General features: G+C 38.0%; 3 protein-coding genes and 1 long non-coding RNA gene across 19 annotated transcripts in view; 2 read left to right on the top strand and 2 right to left on the bottom strand.

Annotated features, from left to right (window-relative positions):
• Positions 1–13,240, top strand: part of kif21b (kinesin family member 21B) — a 48,015-nt gene extending 34,775 nt beyond the window's left edge. For 7 of the 9 annotated variants that reach the window (XM_077604056.1, XM_077604053.1, XM_077604058.1 and 4 more), the window contains 5 exons: positions 323–440; positions 1,224–1,394; positions 6,599–6,798; positions 7,421–7,544; positions 8,229–13,240. In XM_077604056.1, the coding sequence (XP_077460182.1) occupies positions 323–440; positions 1,224–1,394; positions 6,599–6,798; positions 7,421–7,520 (589 nt within the window). In that variant the 3' untranslated portion in view covers positions 7,521–7,544; positions 8,229–13,240. The remainder of the gene's footprint in view (positions 1–322; positions 441–1,223; positions 1,395–6,598; positions 6,799–7,420; positions 7,545–8,228) is intronic. The other 2 variants (XM_077604059.1, XM_077604057.1) reach the window with 1 other exon arrangement.
• LOC144076325 (uncharacterized) lies at positions 1,567–17,297 on the bottom strand. Of its 3 annotated transcripts, none has more exons than XR_013300789.1 (4): positions 17,029–17,297; positions 13,500–13,579; positions 4,463–4,533; positions 1,567–1,923 (listed from the first exon to the last, which is right to left on the bottom strand). It is a non-coding gene; the product is annotated as an uncharacterized LOC144076325 (long non-coding RNA). The 3 variants fall into 3 exon arrangements; XR_013300788.1 differs by having other exon boundaries at positions 1,567–1,909; XR_013300790.1 differs by lacking the exons at positions 1,567–1,923; positions 4,463–4,533 and adding an exon at positions 7,714–7,853 and having other exon boundaries at positions 17,029–17,290.
• The window catches only part of cpne5b (copine Vb), a 67,035-nt gene continuing 63,956 nt past the window's right edge, over positions 17,293–20,371 (top strand). For 4 of the 6 annotated variants that reach the window (XM_077604067.1, XM_077604064.1, XM_077604066.1 and 1 more), the window contains exons 1-2: positions 17,293–17,411; positions 18,785–19,079. The gene's annotated coding sequence lies outside the window, so the exon portion shown is untranslated. Of the gene's footprint in view, positions 17,412–17,516; positions 18,001–18,766; positions 19,080–20,371 lie in introns of those variants that run through there. The other 2 variants (XM_077604062.1, XM_077604063.1) reach the window with 2 other exon arrangements.
• Positions 17,326–19,228, bottom strand: LOC144076324 (uncharacterized). The gene is made up of 2 exons (XM_077604070.1): positions 19,078–19,228; positions 17,326–18,998 (listed from the first exon to the last, which is right to left on the bottom strand). The coding sequence occupies exons 1-2, from the start codon at positions 19,161–19,163 to the stop codon at positions 18,731–18,733; spliced, it is 354 nt and encodes a 117-aa protein (XP_077460196.1). The 5' UTR covers positions 19,164–19,228; the 3' UTR covers positions 17,326–18,730.

Below are 20,371 nucleotides of genomic sequence, written 5' to 3'. Positions count from 1 at the left end.
CAATGTGTTTTTAGTAAGGGTACACTCAAGGTTTCAGAATTCTCCTTTTTAGTTTTATTGTTCTAGAGGGACATGAGAACCAGACAGAAAATCTCATAACCATTTATTGATGCGTAGGAATGCTGCCAAGATGAAAATGCATTTAATAAGCACCCTGTTAGTATCACCTCGCTTTCAGTGACAGAGCTTTGGCTCAGCAGGTTTATTGGTGAGATAGAAAATTTCTACATTCATTCAAAGTGACTCTTTTTAAAATCTGTTTATATTTCTATAATTTGGTCAAATTCTTTTATCATTTTGTGTGTGTGTGTTTTTTTTTTAGGATGCAAGCAATGGGTAAACTAACCGGCCAAATAGGTTCTGTCATGTGTTTGACGGTGGGGCAGTCTGTTCTGGGCAAAGACCAAGTCATCACTGGTTCTAAAGACCATTATGTGAAGGTAACTAACATTTGATCACGGGCCATGTCGTAATTACAGTTTTATTCAGAGGACCTCTATACCTGCCAATTATCGGCTGCCATAATTAATTGACTAAATGGATTGAGCTTTTCTGATGGTTGATAGATTATAGATGTTAAATTTTGTCCAAATCCTCCTTGAGACCTTTTAATAGCAATAATTCAACTTATTCATTCATTCATTTACGAACCGCTTTATCCTCACTAGGGTTGCGGGGGTGCTGGGCCTATACCAGCTGACTTTGGGCAATTTAGAGTATCCAATCTGCCTACCATGCATGTCTTTGGATTGTGGGAGGAAACTGGAGTACCCGGAGAAAGCCCACGGAGGCCCAGGGAAAACATGCAAACTCCACACAGGTGGAACGACCTGGATTGGAACCCAGACTGTGAGGCAGCAATAATTCAACCTTATTTTTAATTTCTTAATAAACAAGGGGAAAGCATTAGATTTTTCTTTTTTTAATCTTTTTTTTAAATGTTCAGTTTCATTTTTATTAAAAATAAAACCGAAAAACAGGAAATAGTCTATTTTAGAAGATTTTTAAACATGCTGTTTTGATTAAAAATAACTGGGAAAACTAGACATATTTGGACAGGGATCTTTTTTATTTTTAGCAGGGAAACAATAGTCGAACATACTATTTATTTACTTTTGCGAGCCAGTTGTGACCCCCGGTCTGCCAGTTTGACACCCGTTTTAGATCTTTTTTTTGATGGTGAAAGTTAGATTTCAAAAGATGCATCATGCTTCCATTTTCAGGTGTTTGACGTGGCTGAAGGGACGCTGGGTAACATCGGCCCAGCTCATAACTTTGAACCTCCGCATTACGATGGCATCGAGTGTTTGGCCGTGCAGGGAGACGTACTGTTCAGTGGCTCGAGAGACAACGGCATTAAAAAATGGGATTTGGAGCAGCAGGAGCTCACTCAGGTGTGTATTGTGTGTGTGTGTTCTGCTCTATTGTTGAAGAAAAGGAACTGAATAATGAATGCATCATGTACCATGCACAGCACATGCCATTTTTCAAGATTCCTAACACGATAAAATCTAGGTTATCTGTGACTGATCTACAGTGTCGAAAAAAAGACTCCTTTAGTAAAATAACATTGAAATGTACCTTTATTGGAAGATTCTTTGACAATTTATAGCAACACATTCACTGTTTCTCGTGGTAAAAAGACAGGGTAGCATTATAGATACTCACTGTGTCACACTGGTTACATGACATACATTTTTGCATTAGTCTAGACGTCCACATGCTCCAGCATTCTATATTTCATCATGTGAAGTACTTCTCTTTTATAGTAGTATTTCTCATCATGAAGTGGTCGCAAACACAAATTTTGTTTTCTAAAAAAGATGTCACAGGTAGTGTTTGTAATGTTGCAGGCAATCATGGTCAGGTATAAATTATCCTTTGAGTTGGAACCTCAAAAAGACTGTTGCTCATGTGTGACGGCTGCTGGAGAAATGGGAAAAATTTAATAACTTTTTGATATTACGGTCTCTTGGCATTTTAGCTAAAGTTGTGGCAGTTGATACAGCAGACTCACCAACACTGCTGTATAACAAAAAGAAAGCAAACAAACAAACCACTCTAATACTAACACCTAAATCCATGGAATGGAGTAGTTATCAATATCGGTTGACATTCATTTAAACTGAATTTAGGATTATTCTGCTTTGGATAAGGTCTGAGAGCTCATCCTTATTTGTTTTTTATTTGATTTGTGGGCAGAATGGCACGTAATGTTTATTGTAGTTTGAAGAAACTCCAGAGTGTTGTGGGGAATGTAAAGCAACAACATTGTGACAGATTTAGACTCATTTCAGTCCTTCCACTGGCATGTGATGATTATTGCGGACAACTCTAAAGCTGCTTTACTACCTGTATAATGAATTGTTTCAATTGATTGAGAGAGAATTATTGCTGAACGTAATTTCTAAGTAATTTGACAAGCAAATACTTATTTATCCTCTCAAAAATGTCTGCTAAACTGCCTTTTGTCTTTCATGTTGCTTATTAGTCTGCTGGTTTTGACTATAATAGCGTTTCATGCCCTACATACAAGCAGTTTGGCATGCTGACATGACCAATCACTTGCTACATACCTCAGTGAATTGTTTTGACCTGAGATGGCAGAGATGAAAAATTACTCTAACATTTTGGAGACATTTAACAACAACAAGAAAATACCAAGTCATTTTGAATTGCCTGTATTTATCACATGATTTATTGATTTTTACCTGCTGTGTGAATTCAATATAATCACATCCACATTTACCCTACCTCTACTGGGGCATTTCCGGCTTTGAATGATCTGACACTTTTTTGTTCACTGATTGATTTTACATTTAAAGATGTAACTGTGGCTAGATGTGTGTTAAGGCTGTTGAGCTTAGGCAGCATATTAATGGGAAATTTAATAAGGATTTGAATAGACCTTTAGGGGACTGCACAGGACATTTAAAAAAAAAATCTAAATCTTAATTTATTTAAATGAGGCAGTCTTCAGGTTACACTGTCATCGATTTACGACATATCGAACTGCCTTGTCTAACAATTAGTCCCCCAGCGCCATAGTTTCGGCTTAGTTAGTGGGTAGTGTTAGGTTGCCAGTGTAGGACCGTAACACGTTCATAAATTGAGCAGTGCCTGCACTTCTTCATATTATTGGTCCAGCTATTAATGTCTAACAGTCACTGATTTTGATGAGGTCAAAGGCCACTAGACATTGTGGTGATTTTGCTTGGAATCTCTTGTTGAATGCCATGAAAGGCAGCGCTTTTTCCACACCTAAAAACTTCTACCATGTCAAAGGGTTAGAGCAGTGGTGCCCAAAGGGGTGGGTGTGGGTTTTTGTTCCAACCTATAAGAGGAAACCATTCCAACAATCTGGTATTGTAGAAGTGCAATCAGTGGATTGCAGTCAGGTGCTTCTTTTTTCAGCAGAAGCCTCATTGGTTAAACTGTATGTGTTGGATGGGTTGGAACAAAAACCTGCACCCACAGCGGCCCTCAAGGACCGATTTGGAGACCCCTGGGTTAGAGGGTCAGTTGAATGAGTGGTCTGCCAAAATTGCACTCTTGTGTGGCTATGGGGTTAATTACTTACAGCCCGACTACATACGTGGAGTTGATCTCGCAGGGCACTCCAATCAGGAGCTAGCATCATTCAATACTGTGACTGCACCATGCGGAAATGCCAATCAGGTGTGTTTGCTCCATATTTTTGCATGACATGTTTCACAAACAATTCTCTGCACTCAAAATTGCATTGTTTATTTTCATGTTTGATGTGTCATTGGTTTGGAGTGGACAGATCACTGTCACAGAAACGCCCCCTTCATTTCTTCATTTATACAATTCAGTTTGTGGTGCTTGTGTGTTGTGGGTAAAGTGGTAGGAAAGTATGTCAACATCAGTGCATAGGAGAGAAGGGAAAGAAAGTGTGTGTTTTGGATGCGTGTTTTCTTCTGTGGTGTCTCTAGTGTATCGACTGCTGCTTGCCTATGTTAAAAATGCATAATATGGCACCTTCTGGGTAGATTTCATTTGCATGTGCATTCATTTGCATAGTAAGCATCACATTGTCAAATTTTTAATAAGTTATTTTTTATTTTTATTCCATCTTCAATCTTTTTTTAATTTCTCCCAGAAGACTAAATAAGACATGTTCAAAGACTCATTTAGATCGTCTGTGCTATGGTCCGTGGAGTCTCACCTCTACTACTTCATTTGACAAAAAGCAAATGCAATCTATTTTACAGCTTCTTGTCTAATTATGAAGTTGCATCTGAATTTAGGCTTGGGTTATAAAATGATATTGTTTATTACTGCTTTGGAGCACTGCCTCTTTTAAGAGCTGTTTTGTTTGCGTTTCTGTTAAGTACAGTGTACAATCTCATGGGACTCAATGGAGCAATTTCTTTATAATTAATGTTGGCTATATCATAGCCCTTCCCAAATCCTGTATAAAATTCTAAATATACTTTACCTTGCAAAGAAATTGTGTTGAGGGGTGGATCGAAGAAATGTATGGCCCCAGGCAAAGGTAGGCAAGAGGCCCTTTGGGATGAGAAGACAACACACAAAGCAGATACATATATTTTAATAAAATGAATAAATACGTTTACGACTTTTTTGATCCAACATTAGGTTTTAATATTCTTCTGGTATTTTCTTTTAATATTTTAACTTGAAAATTTTCATTTAGCAGAGACTCCATTCTGGCGTACGAACCTATGCAGGAACCTTTAACAATTTTTTGTTGTTGCAAAGATTCAATTCTGTTGCAAAATCCTGACATCATGTAGTGGTCTAATAGAATTCTGTTTTCTTGGTTTAAGCGCTGCCTCGGCTCTAATATTTTCTGTATGGTATATGTGTAGGCCCATGTGAAAAGCCATTGAACATATTGTGACCTACAGATCTCATCTCAAACTAACAAAGATCTGCTGACCCCAATAATGAGAGTTCAGGGAGCGCAGAAAGAGCTCCACTATCTGGAGTGCCCTTCAAAACTATACACTCCAGACTCACAAATACATTGCAATTGTTTAGCTTTTTTTTTTTTAATTCACATTTTCACAAATCTTAAATGGCATTAGTGTAAAAATAAATTAACCAATTGCTGTAGTATATGTAAAGACAGATACAAGTCGTGAGGGATGAACATTGCTTATATAACGCCCTTTATACTGTTAGAACTACATTCCTGTCATAATCATAAGCATTTCGGTCAGGATTTATTCCCTTCAGCCATGAGAAAATACATGAGAAAATTAGTGGTGAGAAAAATGTTAGGCTTTAGTAAAGTGAAATGTCAACGCACCCCCCTCACATCCCCCGCCTCTTTGTTTTGGTATGCTTTTTTGAAAGCAGAAGATATGCCTGTCGGCTATTTTAAGTATTTTTTTTCTTTCAAAAGTGAAACGAGGTAGGAAAGTTTTCCACTTGAGCAGCGATGTGATTTGAAAGAACACAAATATATAAATATTTTCTGGAAGTGCACACATTTTTAGCTGCTGCCATTTTTTTGCACATGCTACTTTGAGGTTTGTGTCATTGGGATTATCTTTCCAAACACAAGGGAGTGCGTGTTTTCTTGACTGAATTGAGCTAAGAATAACTTGTGGATATTTCAAACTGTGCTTATATGTTGCCTAGTTACCATGTTGCTTTTTCCCCTCTACCTATGAATAAGTTATCTTTTTATGACAGCCACACCCGCTGTTTTTCTGAGTCAACCCCTGCTACCTTTTTCACATCTTATTTCCTTGCATAAAAATGATGTTTAATTTCCCCTAGGTCAATTCAGCGCTACTGTAAAATGAGCAGAACAAAGAAAACGGAAAATAGACTGTGGGTGCCTAATGTTTAATAATGAGTGGACAACTAAAACTTTTCACAGAAGTCAGACCAAGTGTATGTCTGATATCCCAAGAAGTTGGAGCAGTTGGGATGCCACTTTGCCATGTAGCCTGTAGACCAGTGGTGTCAAACTTACGGCCCGTGGGCCAAAAGTGGCCCACTAGGTTATCCGATCTGGCCCACGGGGTTGTTCTGCCTGACATGCACTTTGTAGCTCATTCATAATGTATGTACAGAATGCTTTCATTTTTTCTGACCAGGACACCGCAAAATCAGAAGTTTGTGAGTTGTGTGATCAAGTGCGTGCACTGCTGCAGTTTGCTCAATTGTCGATCTGAAATCAAATTTGTTCATTCGCCTCCTGCCGTCAAAACAGCACCTTCAATGGCAGCCAATGAGTTAACAAGCAACGTCAAAATCCCCCAAAAGTAACTTGGAAATGCACAAAAATCAGCAGAAAGTGTCACACAATTAAGAAGCATGGGAGAAAGTCCCTCAATATCAATAGGAAATGATTCATAATTTACTGGAAGTGACCTGCAAGTACCCTCAAATGGAAGCTGAAAAAAAACAAGTGACGCAAAATGAACTCATTGCCTGCTATTGACAATGATAGATGTCCATTTCACTGAAACTGGCTGTGGATGCTCGTCTTTCAGTGCCATTGCCAGTGTTAGACGTCCAATCCATTCAATTGATTTATCCAGTAAGAAACTTGCCTTTTTTTACTAAGCACAATTTCTCTCTCTTTTCTTGACAGCAAATCCCCATCGCCCACAAGGACTGGGTGTGCGCCTTGGCCTACGTCCCGGGGAGGCCATTACTGCTCAGCGGCTGTCGGGGCGGTATGCTGAAGGTGTGGAACGTTGACAACTTCACCCCAATAGGAGAAGTCAAAGGACACGACAGCCCCATTAATGCCATTTGTACAAACTCTCGGCAGATTTTCACTGCGTCCAGGTACGTTTTCTAAGTTTCTGCTCCTTTTTTTGCTTGTTAATGGAGATGAAAAAAGATGCACAAAAGAGTGACATAGAGGGCATTTTATATTTGACAGCTACTTGCAACTCATTTTGACATTTTTGACCAAAAAAAAGTATTTAACAATATTGCAAGCCCACAGATTTACCATTCTAATCAGCAAAAGGAAATAAAAAAAAGAATACGCAAGCCTCATTGCTTTAAAAGTTACCTCTGATTAATGATAAACAGTTTTGAGTTATTTTGTACACTCTGCATTATAACTATGATGAATGTTATTAGTCATACCTACTACCAAGATAGTATGGGATGTCTATACATTCTCTGTGTTCTTCATTGACAAAAAAGAAAATAAATAACAGCTTCTACAGGAAAGGGCACTGGTGAGGTTGGAAAAATTTCAATAATATTTTTCACGTAGCTGCAGGGTAGACCTCATAGCAGATGATTCATTTACATTTGTTCCCATCTCACTAATATTCTATCCCTTCTGCTTTGCGTCTTCTTCTCTGCCTCATTCTCATCCTTCACTCCACTGTCTCTTCAATCCTACTGCACCACAACCTGTTTGTCTCAAATTCTTCCTGTGGGTGGACCTCAGTGATTGCAGGGTGAAATTATGGAACTATGTGCCAGGCTTGACCCCGTGTCTTCCTCGCCGGGTCCTCGCCATCAAGGGCCGAGCCACCAGCCTCCCATGATTACCACCTTCCCTCATCCCTCTGGTACTTTCTTTTCCTTTCCTTTTCCTGTCCTTGCACTTTTCTCTTCTGTTTCCTTCCTTTTGTTGACCTATTTCTACTCTCCTATCTTTATGCAAGAATTGTGTAAGTAACAGCTAACACACTGTGTGTTACATGCAGTAAAACAAAACTTGCAATGGGTTGGGTTTCTCTTTGGTACATTTTTATTTTTTTCACTCAACTGGTTGCTATTCTTAGACCGCCAATTTTCTGCAATTGTTATCATTCTTCTACAGACTGCACTCAGTTTTGCTTCAAAGTAAATTCCAATTTACAACCGTGGAGAGAGCCCTGTTTAAAAAAACAGGAATACTTGTTTAAAAAAATTCAAAGATGTGGTGGACATTTGACAAATGCTACAATTCTTGATATGTCTTCTAAAACTGCCACTTCTAAAAGCTGTATAGGAAATAAGAACAGACAACTCTGCTCTGATTTTAGGCCTTGTATAACTAACTAACTAACTATTTTAAGGTTTTGAGCGCCTTGCATTTTTTGAATTTTTTTTATTGCAAAAAGTATGCCTCAGCTCAAAAGGGCTGGGAAACACTGATCTATTGGAAGCTTGCATTTTTTATTTTTCTGTTGCATTTCCCTGAATTCTCTTTGCTTGCCTGCCTGTTTCTGAATATATACACTTCCCTCACCCACGGTTTCTGTCTGCAGTGACAAGACTGTGAAGATCTGGCTGTCGAAGATGTGGAGGAAGAGGTGACGACTCAAGTGAAGGCGTTTGACCCTTTTATCGCGTTGCTTCAGTTGTGAGGTGCGACCTCACTTCCACCCCAAGGCAATCCCACTTTTATTTGTCACTGTGAGTAATGGAACATTATTTTGAAAGGCATAATAAACAATTGTTCCTTTCATTCTTGTTTTCCAATTGAAATGTGAAAGTGCCAAGGCAAATGCATCTAGCAGACACATCTGGCAGGACCATTTCCCTCATAACAAAATGAAGACTAGGGTCCTGCTGTTTCCTTTTTTTTAACTTTTTACTTTTTGAAAAGCAAGACACGTAAGGAGGAACAGATGGAGAAACGTCTATATTTTTTTCAGTAATGATTTTTGTATTTTTTACGCTCGGTCACTGGACAATCATTATTCATCATTATTCTTATTCTGCTGTTACACAATTCAACATCAGATTTTTTTCACCCCAGCCTTTTCTCTTTACTATGTCACTTGGGTTTCTGTGATGAACATCAAGTAATGTTTAATTCTCATTTTCCCTACCTCATTTGTTTTGAAGCGTGTTTTCCATGTGGGCGTGGATATGTTTATGAGTCTCTTTGCACAAAAAAAAATCTGGTGCTGGACTTGTCTGGCTCTTTATGTCTGTAAATGTGTCCTCTGTTGCCACTGCCTGTCTCACTGCTGATCTTGCAAACGTGAAAGCACACATCCAGTAGCACGAGCGAAGTGATACTGCCCCTAAAGGAGCTCCCTAGACTTCATTATCTTGTGCAAAAAAGTCCTGACAACAGCAGAAATATGAAACACCCCCTTGCAGACTACAGTGCTTTCATTAAGGGCAAGAATGTTCCCATCTCATACTGGGTGTGGCCCCCTACATGCCTTTTTCACCTCTCTATCAAGGGTAACCAAAGCCCCCCAACAATCCCTCTCAGTCTATTTTTAATGTGGAGAATTTCCAGTAATTGGCTTGGGCACTTTGATGCCACATAAGCCAACACGCATGGATCTTTCAGGTGCAGTCATAAGTACATAGATAGAAGTTGATTAATTGGACTGAGACTGAGATGATGTGGCTAAGCTTTTAATTGGACTTTGAAAGAAAGTACAGTGGAACGTCTGAACCCAGAGCATCACTGTGTGTTAATCAACAATAGTCAAATCTAAAACTGATATTCATCAAGACTGAGCATTTTTGGAAATGATTGAGGGAGTGCACGGTTCATCGTCTTGCCCAAGGACAGTTAGACCCAGCATTCAAACCATCGGCCCTTTTGTTTACCGGACAATCCACTCTTCCAACCCGTCGACAGCCATTCTATCACTGAAATGGTTTATTCTTACATGCTAAATGAAAATGAAATGAATAAAACAAGAACACACGGCTTACAAATAGTTCTCCCTAGCTTAAAGATGAACTCTTTAATTTTTTTATGGGAGTCCACTTATAGTACGTGACATTAATCACCATAGTTAACAATAGTCATTTTGGATCCCTGACTGAAAATGCAATTTTACACTCAGTGGTAGCCTTTACCGATTTAATGACTAATAACCCCTCATACAATATATTGTAGTATATATTAAAAAGCCAAAGAAAAATACCCACTCAAAATAAACCCATGTTCAAAGTCCTGTTTACTAATGTCTCACATTTCATTACACAAAAAGCCACTTTTGTGTGACTGTAAAGCCTTCCTTCTCCCCCAAACAATTTGCCTACGAGTTTCTCATATTAGAGCATTGATCATTAAACATTCCACTGTACTTAACAAATTCAATTAGACTTTACCTATTGCACATGCAAAATGTACAGGGATAGATCACTCATCACTGCTTGTCAGATTGCTTTTTTAATGTACATCTTCATGATTTAATATGTCAATTTAATAACTCCATGGTATAGAAGTAGGTGAAATCATTCTGCCCAGTTAATTGAGCTTCCCTTCTATGCTTGTGCACCCTGGTGAAGGCTTCACCCTTTATCCGGTTAGCAAAAGTCCGTGTGAAGCCAATTTATAGAGTGTTCTCACATTCCTCCCATCTGCTCTGCAGAAGATACTTTCTGGGGGAAAGCAGGTCACAAAGGATAGGGATTTGGAAATTTCCTTACACCCACTTTTTGCTGCTCCATTAAATGATGGGAAGAAATTTCTGCTTCCTAAGCAAACTGGCATCATTCCGTTGGATTTTCTCTGTTGCCTGCCTAGCCTCATAGTTGGGTTGTCTATCTAACAGTCAGTTTTTTTTTCAAAATTTGGACAATACACCTTTTCTTCATGCAGTCGCAATAAGTCAAATTCACTCCCCTCTAACTTCGAATGCCCTCTATACGAAACCACTCCTTTATAATGATGCAATGGTTTCAAATTGGTAGTACTTGAGTTGCACTGCATTTCTGCAGTATTGCTGCTACCATAGTTGTCTAATGCTGCTTACACACTCCAAACGCAGTGACTGACCGGCAAGGTTTTGGTTTCTATGTTATTTGTTATGATGAGAGACTCAGGTACGGGTTGACGTATCATTTTTGTCAGTCATTTTTAGGTTCTATTTTTCAAATGCCTTGTTTAGGAAGAAAAAAATGGTACAATTAGCGTATTACCTTAATCATTCTAATTTTGTTTTATTTTTTTTCAATACACTTTTCGGAAGATAAGCTTACTTTGCTGTAAAAATCTTAACGAGGTTTTCATTATATGGCGAAAGTAGGAATGTCAATTTGAAGAAAAAAGATTCTTGTGTAGGATTTTGCTTGCGGCTTTGAAGCGGGTGGGACACTCGATTTTATTTCAAAATAAGAGCGCTAAAGTGAACCCTTTACTGTATTTTCCATCTGTGCCATTTTGCCAGATTAACCGAAGTTGATGACATTCATGTTTCTAGGTCATCAGTTGTGAGGATAACCTGCTTAAACAGTGTTCACGGTACTGACTTACTGATTTCACATCTGAGGAGATTTTATATCCTGCACCTGCATCAATTTTATATCCAATGCGCCAAAGGGTCATACTGTTTATTGAAATTTCACAGCTTTGAAAGTTAATGGTATTCCTTCCCATCAAGATAATATTTAAATCTGACCATCGTTATCTTCAAAGTTATCTCCAGTTCAAAAGAAAAGTCAGCCCAACTATTGTGCTTAATGCCATGTAAATAGTCTTGTCGTAACTTTCATGTTCCAAAAAAAAATGACCACACTGTCTAAGACAGCTTTGAAGGAGTATTAAGGCCTCACCGGCAAGGTGTAAAGAATATAATTGTCCAATTATACAGTGGGGGAAAAAAACCTTTTTTACAATTTGTAATTTTCATAGAATAGTCTGGCAGCCAATTTAGTGTGTATCCCACCTCCTGCCTATATTTAGCTCAGTTTGGCTTCACCACCATGGCAACCTCGTGAGGATATGCAGTACATAATAGTGTTAGACTGTATAGGAAAATGAAAAACTGCAGTATTTTCACTAAAATGATTTTTGCTTTATTTTCCTCTTTAAAATTAAAGCCAGTGTTTTGATCTTATGACCATTCCAGGCTAATAGAGGCTAAAACATACAGAAGCCGCTGTCTCAGACATAAGAAAATCATTTGGGAAAAAGGAGTTGGCTTTTAAAGTAGCGTTGCAGCTCAAAAACTAGTTCTAGAAAAATTGCTCTTTTGTTGACGTAACCTGAGAATTCAATCATTTTATTGCGTCATAAAAACTACCACACCAGGTCACAAACTTAGAAAAATGTCTTTATTTTCTTAGTCCACTTTTCCTTTACTTTTGAAAAATCACTTGTTTTAATCTCACTATTTTATTTTAGTCACTGTACTATTCTTTTCATGAATGGCCCTAATACTCCTTCACGCACTGAAACTTCATATTTTCATGCTCTTTATGATAGTAGATAATACTACTGTGAATAGTCCAGATACAAACAGTATGAAACAGTCCAAGGCTGAACATCAACTGCGTGTTCTAGATGTAGCACAGAAATCTTACAGCAAGGAGCACACCATTTGACATCAAGTAGTTTTAGCAGAAAATTCTATTAATATTTGTCAAATGTGCAGGCTTGGAAAGACTTAATGTCAGGCTTTAAACAGTCCTGCATTGTAAATGTTGGTGTAGCATGAAAACCTTCATTTATGCAAGTCCAGTCTTCCACTGGCACCTTTAATATTTCATCACATTAATATTTAGAAATAAATTCAATGCAGCAGAACAACTGCAAAAAAAGCTCTAATGAAATGTTTTCATGACTAATTTTCTATTGAGACAAAAAAAGATCCTACCAAAGCTTAATATTATTTTAACAGCTAATACCAGGCTCTGTATGCGCAACATTGCAAGCTAAATATAAAAAAGTGAAGTTCCACCAAATTGATTGAATAGTAGCTTTAACAGTTGTTGTCTTATAGACCCTGCCCGTGTAAAGTAGCCACACAAAAATGATTGGCAAACCTGCGATTAGCCACTCTAGCTTCCCCGTCGTGTGACCGTCAAAAAATTGGCAATTTTTCGCCCCGTGCCTCAAACACCAGGCCTTACCCAATCACAATGTTTGTGTAGTAAATACAACATCTTATAAATTGGCATTCTGTTTGATGTCCGCGAATGTTTTGGCTCACTCGACCATTAACAGCTAAGAACTTTTCATCTTTTGGGTTGTTGGCTGCTGATGGGACACGATGGCACTCACAACCAATCACGGGGGCTGCTTACATGTTTGCTGCTAACTTCCAGCTCTCAGTCACACGTCACAATGTCTCTGAAATCAATACTTGATGTGACATGAATGCAGGGTCAAAAGGTCATTTGTGCCTTTTATTGCACAGACTACTCATTCTTGAATGAGTGTAAATGTGTGTACAGTTTTTTTTTCAAACGCGTGAGAATATGCATGTGATCAAGCCATGTAAAAGTGTCTTTCGGTGTAAATACTGTAAGTAAATATTTAATGACCAATACAACCTTCCCAATAAACAACTAAATAAAACCTGACTTTCTTTGAGTATTTTTTTTAATATTGTATTTAGTTTATTCTAAAATAATTAATACTATAATGACAAGTAGTTTTGAAAATAGCATTTTTCTCATTGCTATGGCAACCACTGGATCATTTTATACAATCCCACCTCCTCCAAATAGACAGTGTAGAAAAGTTTACTTGTTTTCTATTCTTGGTACATTTCTGCATCTTTACTGGCATGCACCTATAGAATTCAGTTAGTAGAACTTATTTTAGAAAAACGTACCTCTCTATGTTGTATAATGTTTGCCGCTCCAGTTGACAGGGCTTTTGAAAAATTCAGAGGACTTGTCTTGAGCCACAGATCTGGAAAGATTACATAAAAAGGTTGGTCATTTGAAGGTCCCACTGAGCACAGGGGCTTCCATTACACATAAATGGCAAAGGTTCTGCTCCACCAAGACTCATCCGAAAGCAGGTCCTCAGTCTGAGAGCTGGCTTCGTCGAGAACAAAAAGGTAGCCAGACAAGTCTAGAATAATGTGACACAATAAAAAAGAAAGACTCACCACAAAAGCTTGGCAAAAAGAATTGAATTGAAAATAAAAACTCAAGTATACCATTTTATTGTTTAAATAGCAGGTCATCCCAATTAGATAAAAACATAAAACCATAACATGATATAAGGAACTAAGGAATGATAAATGATCTTAAATGTACTTTCCTTTATATCCATAATTGGAGGGAATAAGGCAGGCTCATTACCTGACCTGGTGGTGGTGACTGAATCTTGCTGAGTGAATGTTTATGAATGAATATTTCAGTCTTGGTGGTGACCCCTCTCTTTGATTTCTGAATTCCCGCAAGTCCAGATCTTGTGTGTTCTTGAGCATAACGCTATCAATAGCGTTCCTCCCCTTTCTTCTGGTGTCACAAATTGTCAGTCTGCATCCATCTCAGCGGCTTTAAATAGAACTAGAAATGCATTCAGTGGAGCGCAGACCTCCTCCAACATGGAAATTTGAAGTCTGCATAACAACACAGTAGCATTCTCTAAAGCGAAAAAAAGCGGAAAAAAGGAAAGTGATTTGATTCATGGATCTCATAAAAAATGAATGTTAACTGTAGAAATTATACATAACAGAATACAGTGTAGGCGTTTTATGGCAACTATATAATTAGAGCCTTGAATGTTAATTTTACATCCTATAACTTCTTTTGACAGTCACTATAGATGTCAATCTCCACTTTTAGGAATGCATCCTTTATTTCTCAATTAAACTCTACAACAGTTTAGTGCCTTTGTCCTGTGGGCTGTTGCCCACAAAAAGGTCTATTTTATCGCTTCTGATTTAATGTGAAGTAACGCACATAATTAACCAGAAATCAAAATGCTGACTCATATTTAAAATAAAGATAACGGGTGGATGCAAGTTTTTTTCACCTAAAGGCCGGATTCATTAAAACAAAACAAAACAAAAAAATGCATACATCTTCATTCCCTTTATGGACGCCGATCATTAACTTTTTCAGGGCAACTCTTTCCAGTCCCGGCGGGACACGCAAACCTTGTGATGTATGACGGCTATTATCGCCTTAGAGGAGGCAGAAGACATTTTAAGATTCCCGTCACAAACAAATTTCCACACTCACTCACTCACTCACACACACACAAACACCATACCACCACACCCCAGCAGGACAGGTTTCATTTGGTTGTCACACAGGCATACACACACACAAACACACATTCAGCGTTGTCTTCATTTAGTTTACGTTGCAACATTTTAGCCAAGTCTGCTCTTACATGCTGATATATTCACCTCTGTCCTTTCGGACCATCACTCACCTTGAAGCGAAGCAAGTAAATTCAGGCATATAGTTTAAGTAAATACTAAAACACCAGCTTCCACACTTCTTGGGTGTGTGTATGGCTACAAAGATTAATAACACGTAGTTATCTTTGGAAATGAAATTGCTCATCCATCACTGTGACCTATCAAGATATACTGGCAATAAAAGGAAAGACACAAAGGGTTTCGCAGACCAACAAAATAAGATCAATCTCATTCTAAAGAAAAATATAGTCTTTTGAAGATTATTCCAACTGACACAGAGAGCTCCAATTATAGAGCTATAAACAAAATTATCCAGTGTGTCCCCCCACCTACAACCCTTTGTTGGAAGGGATAAGCTCCAGCACCCCCACAACGCTCCTGCGGATAAGCGGTACGGAAAATGCAAATGAAGAGTTTGTTGCAATTGGCTATAAATAACTGACCAATTTATAAGAAATGTGAATGCTGAGAACAAAAATTACAGTACATTTGGATGATCACATTAAATGACCAATCTGGCTTTTGATAAATTAACTATTGCACTTATAGCTATAATATTTTTGTCTCATATCATGGGCTTTTTTCCAAGTGGCAATATTTTTGCTATATTATTACGGTAGTAAAATCATTATTCTGCGCTCACTCTTTCAGAGATATTTGTTTATTTGCACCCGCTTAAAACATCCGTAACAGACTTCAATTCCTTTGCATGTGGATGAGTGCACCCATAAAAAAGTGAAGTTTATCTCCCAAATAAAGCCAAGTCTGTGCTAATTGGCAGCAAACAAAGCTAGGAGAGAAGATGCATTGCACTTGATGGATGGTGAAAAAAACAGGGCTAGTAATTCAACTAAAAGGACCTCGTGGGGAAAAATGAGAAGCCTTGTAGAAAGAGCAATAAATGAGAAGCATACCTGAGGGCTCTGAATTTTTATCCTGTCTTAAATAATGGATGATACCAAAGGCAGCATTGCTGATGTGCCAATTAGGGGGGGTAAATGAGAACATACCTCACATTTACTGCCATAAAAGAAATGGTAAACATCGCCAAATGATGAAGCATTTTTTTTTTCATGGTACTACATAACCTTGGCTCAAAATAATGTATTACAAAAAGCACCCTTACGTGCTTTGACACTATAAATCACCATTTTATTTGTACGCAAATGCTGTGAGATGCTCTGAGGAAAGCAAACAATTCAGGGACTTTAAATGACCCCCAAAGAGCGTTTTAATGATGAGGAGTGTCTTATGTCTACAAAAATATTCCCATTGCCATATTGTGAGCTTCTGCATCTGTGGAAGAGAGCCAAATACTAATAAACAGCTCGGGCATATTCCCACTCCGTTCCCGGGTTTTCCCACAACGCATTTATGCACTAGCGAACAGGAAATTCAAATTACACATGAAACAAAACACATAAAAAGAATTTTCTCTGACAATAATTGTCAACAAGTGTTATCCCTTTTAAAATGAATCCACATATGGTGGTATGAGGAGTGCAACAGTGTAAAATGTGATATTGGCAAACTGCCTATCACAGTGGAAAAAGTGCCAGATGTTTATGACATTAAAAATGAGACCTCAACTCTAATTAAAAACATTTTATGCCATTTATGTGGCCTTTAAACTGTACAAATCAAGAAGGAGAAAAAAATCAATGAAATCTCTTCAAGATGGCATTAAAAAAATATGTGGTTTTCACAGGTTTGTTTATATAATTATGATACGCCTATAGCCAGTGTATAAATGGCAATGAAATTATAAACAACATAAGATATCCACCTTCCTAAGCCATGTTTGGGGGATTTGTGTGTCCTAGTGATCTTAAAAGCAATGCCTACTAGTTAAATGACCAGGCAAAGTACAGCTCACAGAGATTAAATGTGCTATGGTCCGATAAAACCAGGATTAAACTTCCTAAAATATTTGGAATAAACACATTACTGTTAATTAGCAAGTGAACAGCATACTTACTGAGAGCAAAGCATGGTGCTGGCAACATGGTGAACAGCAGTTGATTTTCTTTGGAAGGGTTTGGGGCTTTAAATAAAACGGTGGCAAGTAAGAACACTCCCAAAAAGGCATCTGTGCTGGCACCAAAACGTCAGCCTTCTGCTAGAAAGCAATGATAATTAACCCGGATATCTGAACTTGGTTTTGCTTCATCAACAACACTTTAAATGGTGGCAGGTGTTTGCTGATTCTCATTTAACTCAAGTTTGAATGTGATTGGTTAATACACAGGCATGTGGTAGCTTTAGGGGAGTACTGTGCACTACTACAATGATTATTTTGTATTTTTATTTACTCTTCAGTTCTTGAAAAGCTAAAAGCAATGGAGTTTCATGGATTATACTGTAAGTCAAATCACATGTATGGTGGAAGATATTTTTAAACATGATTAATCTTGACCGCATTTTTTTCAAACATAAATGTATTTATATGCTGGTGTAGACTTTTTAAACATGATGTTGCTCTCACTTTGACACCGCCTGGGTATGGAGTAAGGCTTTGCACAATCTCCTGAAGAACAGCGAGTTTAACATGTAATGCGAGCTGTGACAGGCAAAACTGCTAAGTGGACGACACAAGAGGACAATCCCTAAAAAGATAACTTGCTTAGCCTTTCGGCTCATGTGCTGTCTTCTGCAAATCCGCATGACAATATGGCACACGGCTCTCCAACCAGAAAATTCTGAATAACCATTCCAGGATGGCCCTTTACTCCCAGAATGCTGGAAGTGGAACTAAAACATGTGAGGGAATTCTGGGTTCAGTGATGAATCTAGATTGTGCCAATGGATTTTGGATTATAACTTCAAAGTGGCGAGATGACAAAGGAAAACCAACCATGATAACTGCACCAATAGTAATGCCATTTTATGGAGGGAGTGTGATAGAGGCAACGCCATAGCAGGAAAAAAAGGGGGCTTGTCATCATGGAAGGTAATCTCAAGTCCAAGAAATACCAAGACATTATGCCGTAACCAATCGCAATCCAATATCCACAACTTGGGACTGATTATTATCATGGTCTTTAGGGGAATATATAAAATAGCACTGATAAAATGTCAGCCCACTGAGAAAGAGTCAATAACATAAACTGGCTGACATGCATTTTTCATGGGCATAGCACAAACTCGTTCTGTAGCTCCCTGAAATGTTCATGAAAAATGAACAATTGAGATGGGGATCCCCCAACTCAGATTGTTATTTTTTTTTCTAAAAATAATTGATTCTTTAAGAGGAACTAAAAAAGAGAATGTTTTCATCTCACAACAGGGGCGATACCTGTGCAAAAAAAGTCTCCAAAAGACAAATAAGTATTTATATTATGGACAGCACGAAGCAGGTTGAAAAATATGTACATAGTGTCAAATTATAACCATGCTCAACTTGAGAAACAAAATAAATGAGGATAAGTTTTATTAAAAAATATTTACTTACCAAGGCTGGTAAAATAAAAATATTTTGTTTACTTTATTAGCCTGTGCTGAATTAATTTGAATTCCCGTTTTAACATATTAAAGGCAATTCATGTCACAAATTTACCTTTAACAAAACAAAATAAAACAGAACATTTTGAAAAAAAAATGCTATACTTCTCATTAATTGGAGAATATGACAAAGTTCATCTGGTGTGTCATTTAACAGTTTTTTTTCAATATTTTTGTCACTACTTTGTCTTCTTTGCTTCTTTTCCAATCTGTTTCCTTTTCTTCCATGGCAGAAAGTTGTATGAGACCAGCGCAGTGAGAAGATATGCGGCCATGCCGGTGTATCCTCCAAATACCAAACACAGTGGCTGCACCAACACGAAAAGACAGAAGACGTTCACAGAAGCTCTGTCATCCAGCTCTATCCGATCCGACTTGCTGGCGTCCATCACCGCAAAAAAGTATATGAGAGCCACTGCTGGGTAGAATGCCAGCTCCACCATGACGCTAAAGAAAGGATCGTGCTAAGAAAGACTTGGACTCAACATACCAAGATCGTATTGGAGAAATGAAATAAAGGACTCACCGGTAAGATATGTCAAGTGTTTTCAGGAAAAACTTGTCAAGTGTGAAGCTGGATAACAAAGCAAACTTAGACCTTTGAGCTGTCATCCAATCTCAGCAGCAGTCTATCAAACATTACCCACTTTCCGTCTTATCAGTTTTTTATGTGTCCGTTGGAAATGTTACCTTGAAAATACCTGCGTATATTGGGATGTTTTTTCCTCCACTAAAATGTAGTCTACAGTGTGTTGGAATTAAATTGAAAAAGTGGTTCGCATTGCCATTATTAATCTATTTCGGATACAAGAAGAGTAACTGTTAAGAATTTAATGAATTTGTTTTGTGAGACAGAAACTAATCATTTTCAAAACCCCCATATTGTCACTGAATCAAAAGCTTGATACACTTATAAAGACAATTTTAATTAGCGTGGCTACTATAGTAGCTTTTCTTCCCATGTCGAACAAACAAATAAATCTATCTATTTTTCCTCATTTCACTATCACTAATCTACTATGTTATAGAATTTATGCAAGTTGGTACTTTTACAGTGCATTTATGCGACACAATTAAATGTAGGATAGAAAATGGTGTCCAATGCGTTGTTTTCAATCCCTTGGGACATCACTCATTCATATCGGAGGATGGTATTGGCAGAATTGTGAATTATAAAATAGCAGTGTGCTGTATACATAACCTGTAAATATAGAAGCTTTCAGTGAAAATGCAAGCAAGTCAGTCTCAGTGGTTCTTTTAAGGGTTTTTCTAGCATGCCATCACTTTGAATGCCACAAGTAATTTAGGTCAGCCTCTGACTCAAATATCTCTATGGGGTTCTGACCAGTCCCTCTGAAGACAATTAGCTCACACTGCTGTTAATATCTTGGTGGGAATTATTTTCTCATGCAGTGCAACATCTCAGGCCAACATCTGCGATATATGTTGCAGCTCATGCAGGATCAGAAAAGAGAGAAAGATTAGTTTGTGATGGCGTTCGACTCTTAAGTGTTGAAGGGAGACAGCCGTTAATAGTTTTAACAGTAATTTTGCTTTTATTCTTCACCCGTCCAACATCATCACACTGCTGAAATACTCCCCGTCGCAGCCCGAGGGAGTGTTGGGCTCCCAGCCACCCAATCACCAATCTCACCTTCCATAAATACTACACACATACTGTGCAGGAGCGTGTTTCTCTTCTGTTTGCTTGCCAGTCACTGGGTAGTCATTCAGAAAATTGTTTCTCTTTCATGTTTGCCACCTCGGGAGACCTTTGAGTCCGGATTAAACGACATCACAACGGAGTGGGATTACACCCA

The sequence above is a fragment of the Stigmatopora argus genome, chromosome 6 (genome assembly GCF_051989625.1).
Source record: "Stigmatopora argus isolate UIUO_Sarg chromosome 6, RoL_Sarg_1.0, whole genome shotgun sequence".
NCBI lineage: Eukaryota > Metazoa > Chordata > Actinopteri > Syngnathiformes > Syngnathidae > Stigmatopora > Stigmatopora argus.
This window is presented reverse-complemented; position numbering and strand designations above follow the sequence as displayed.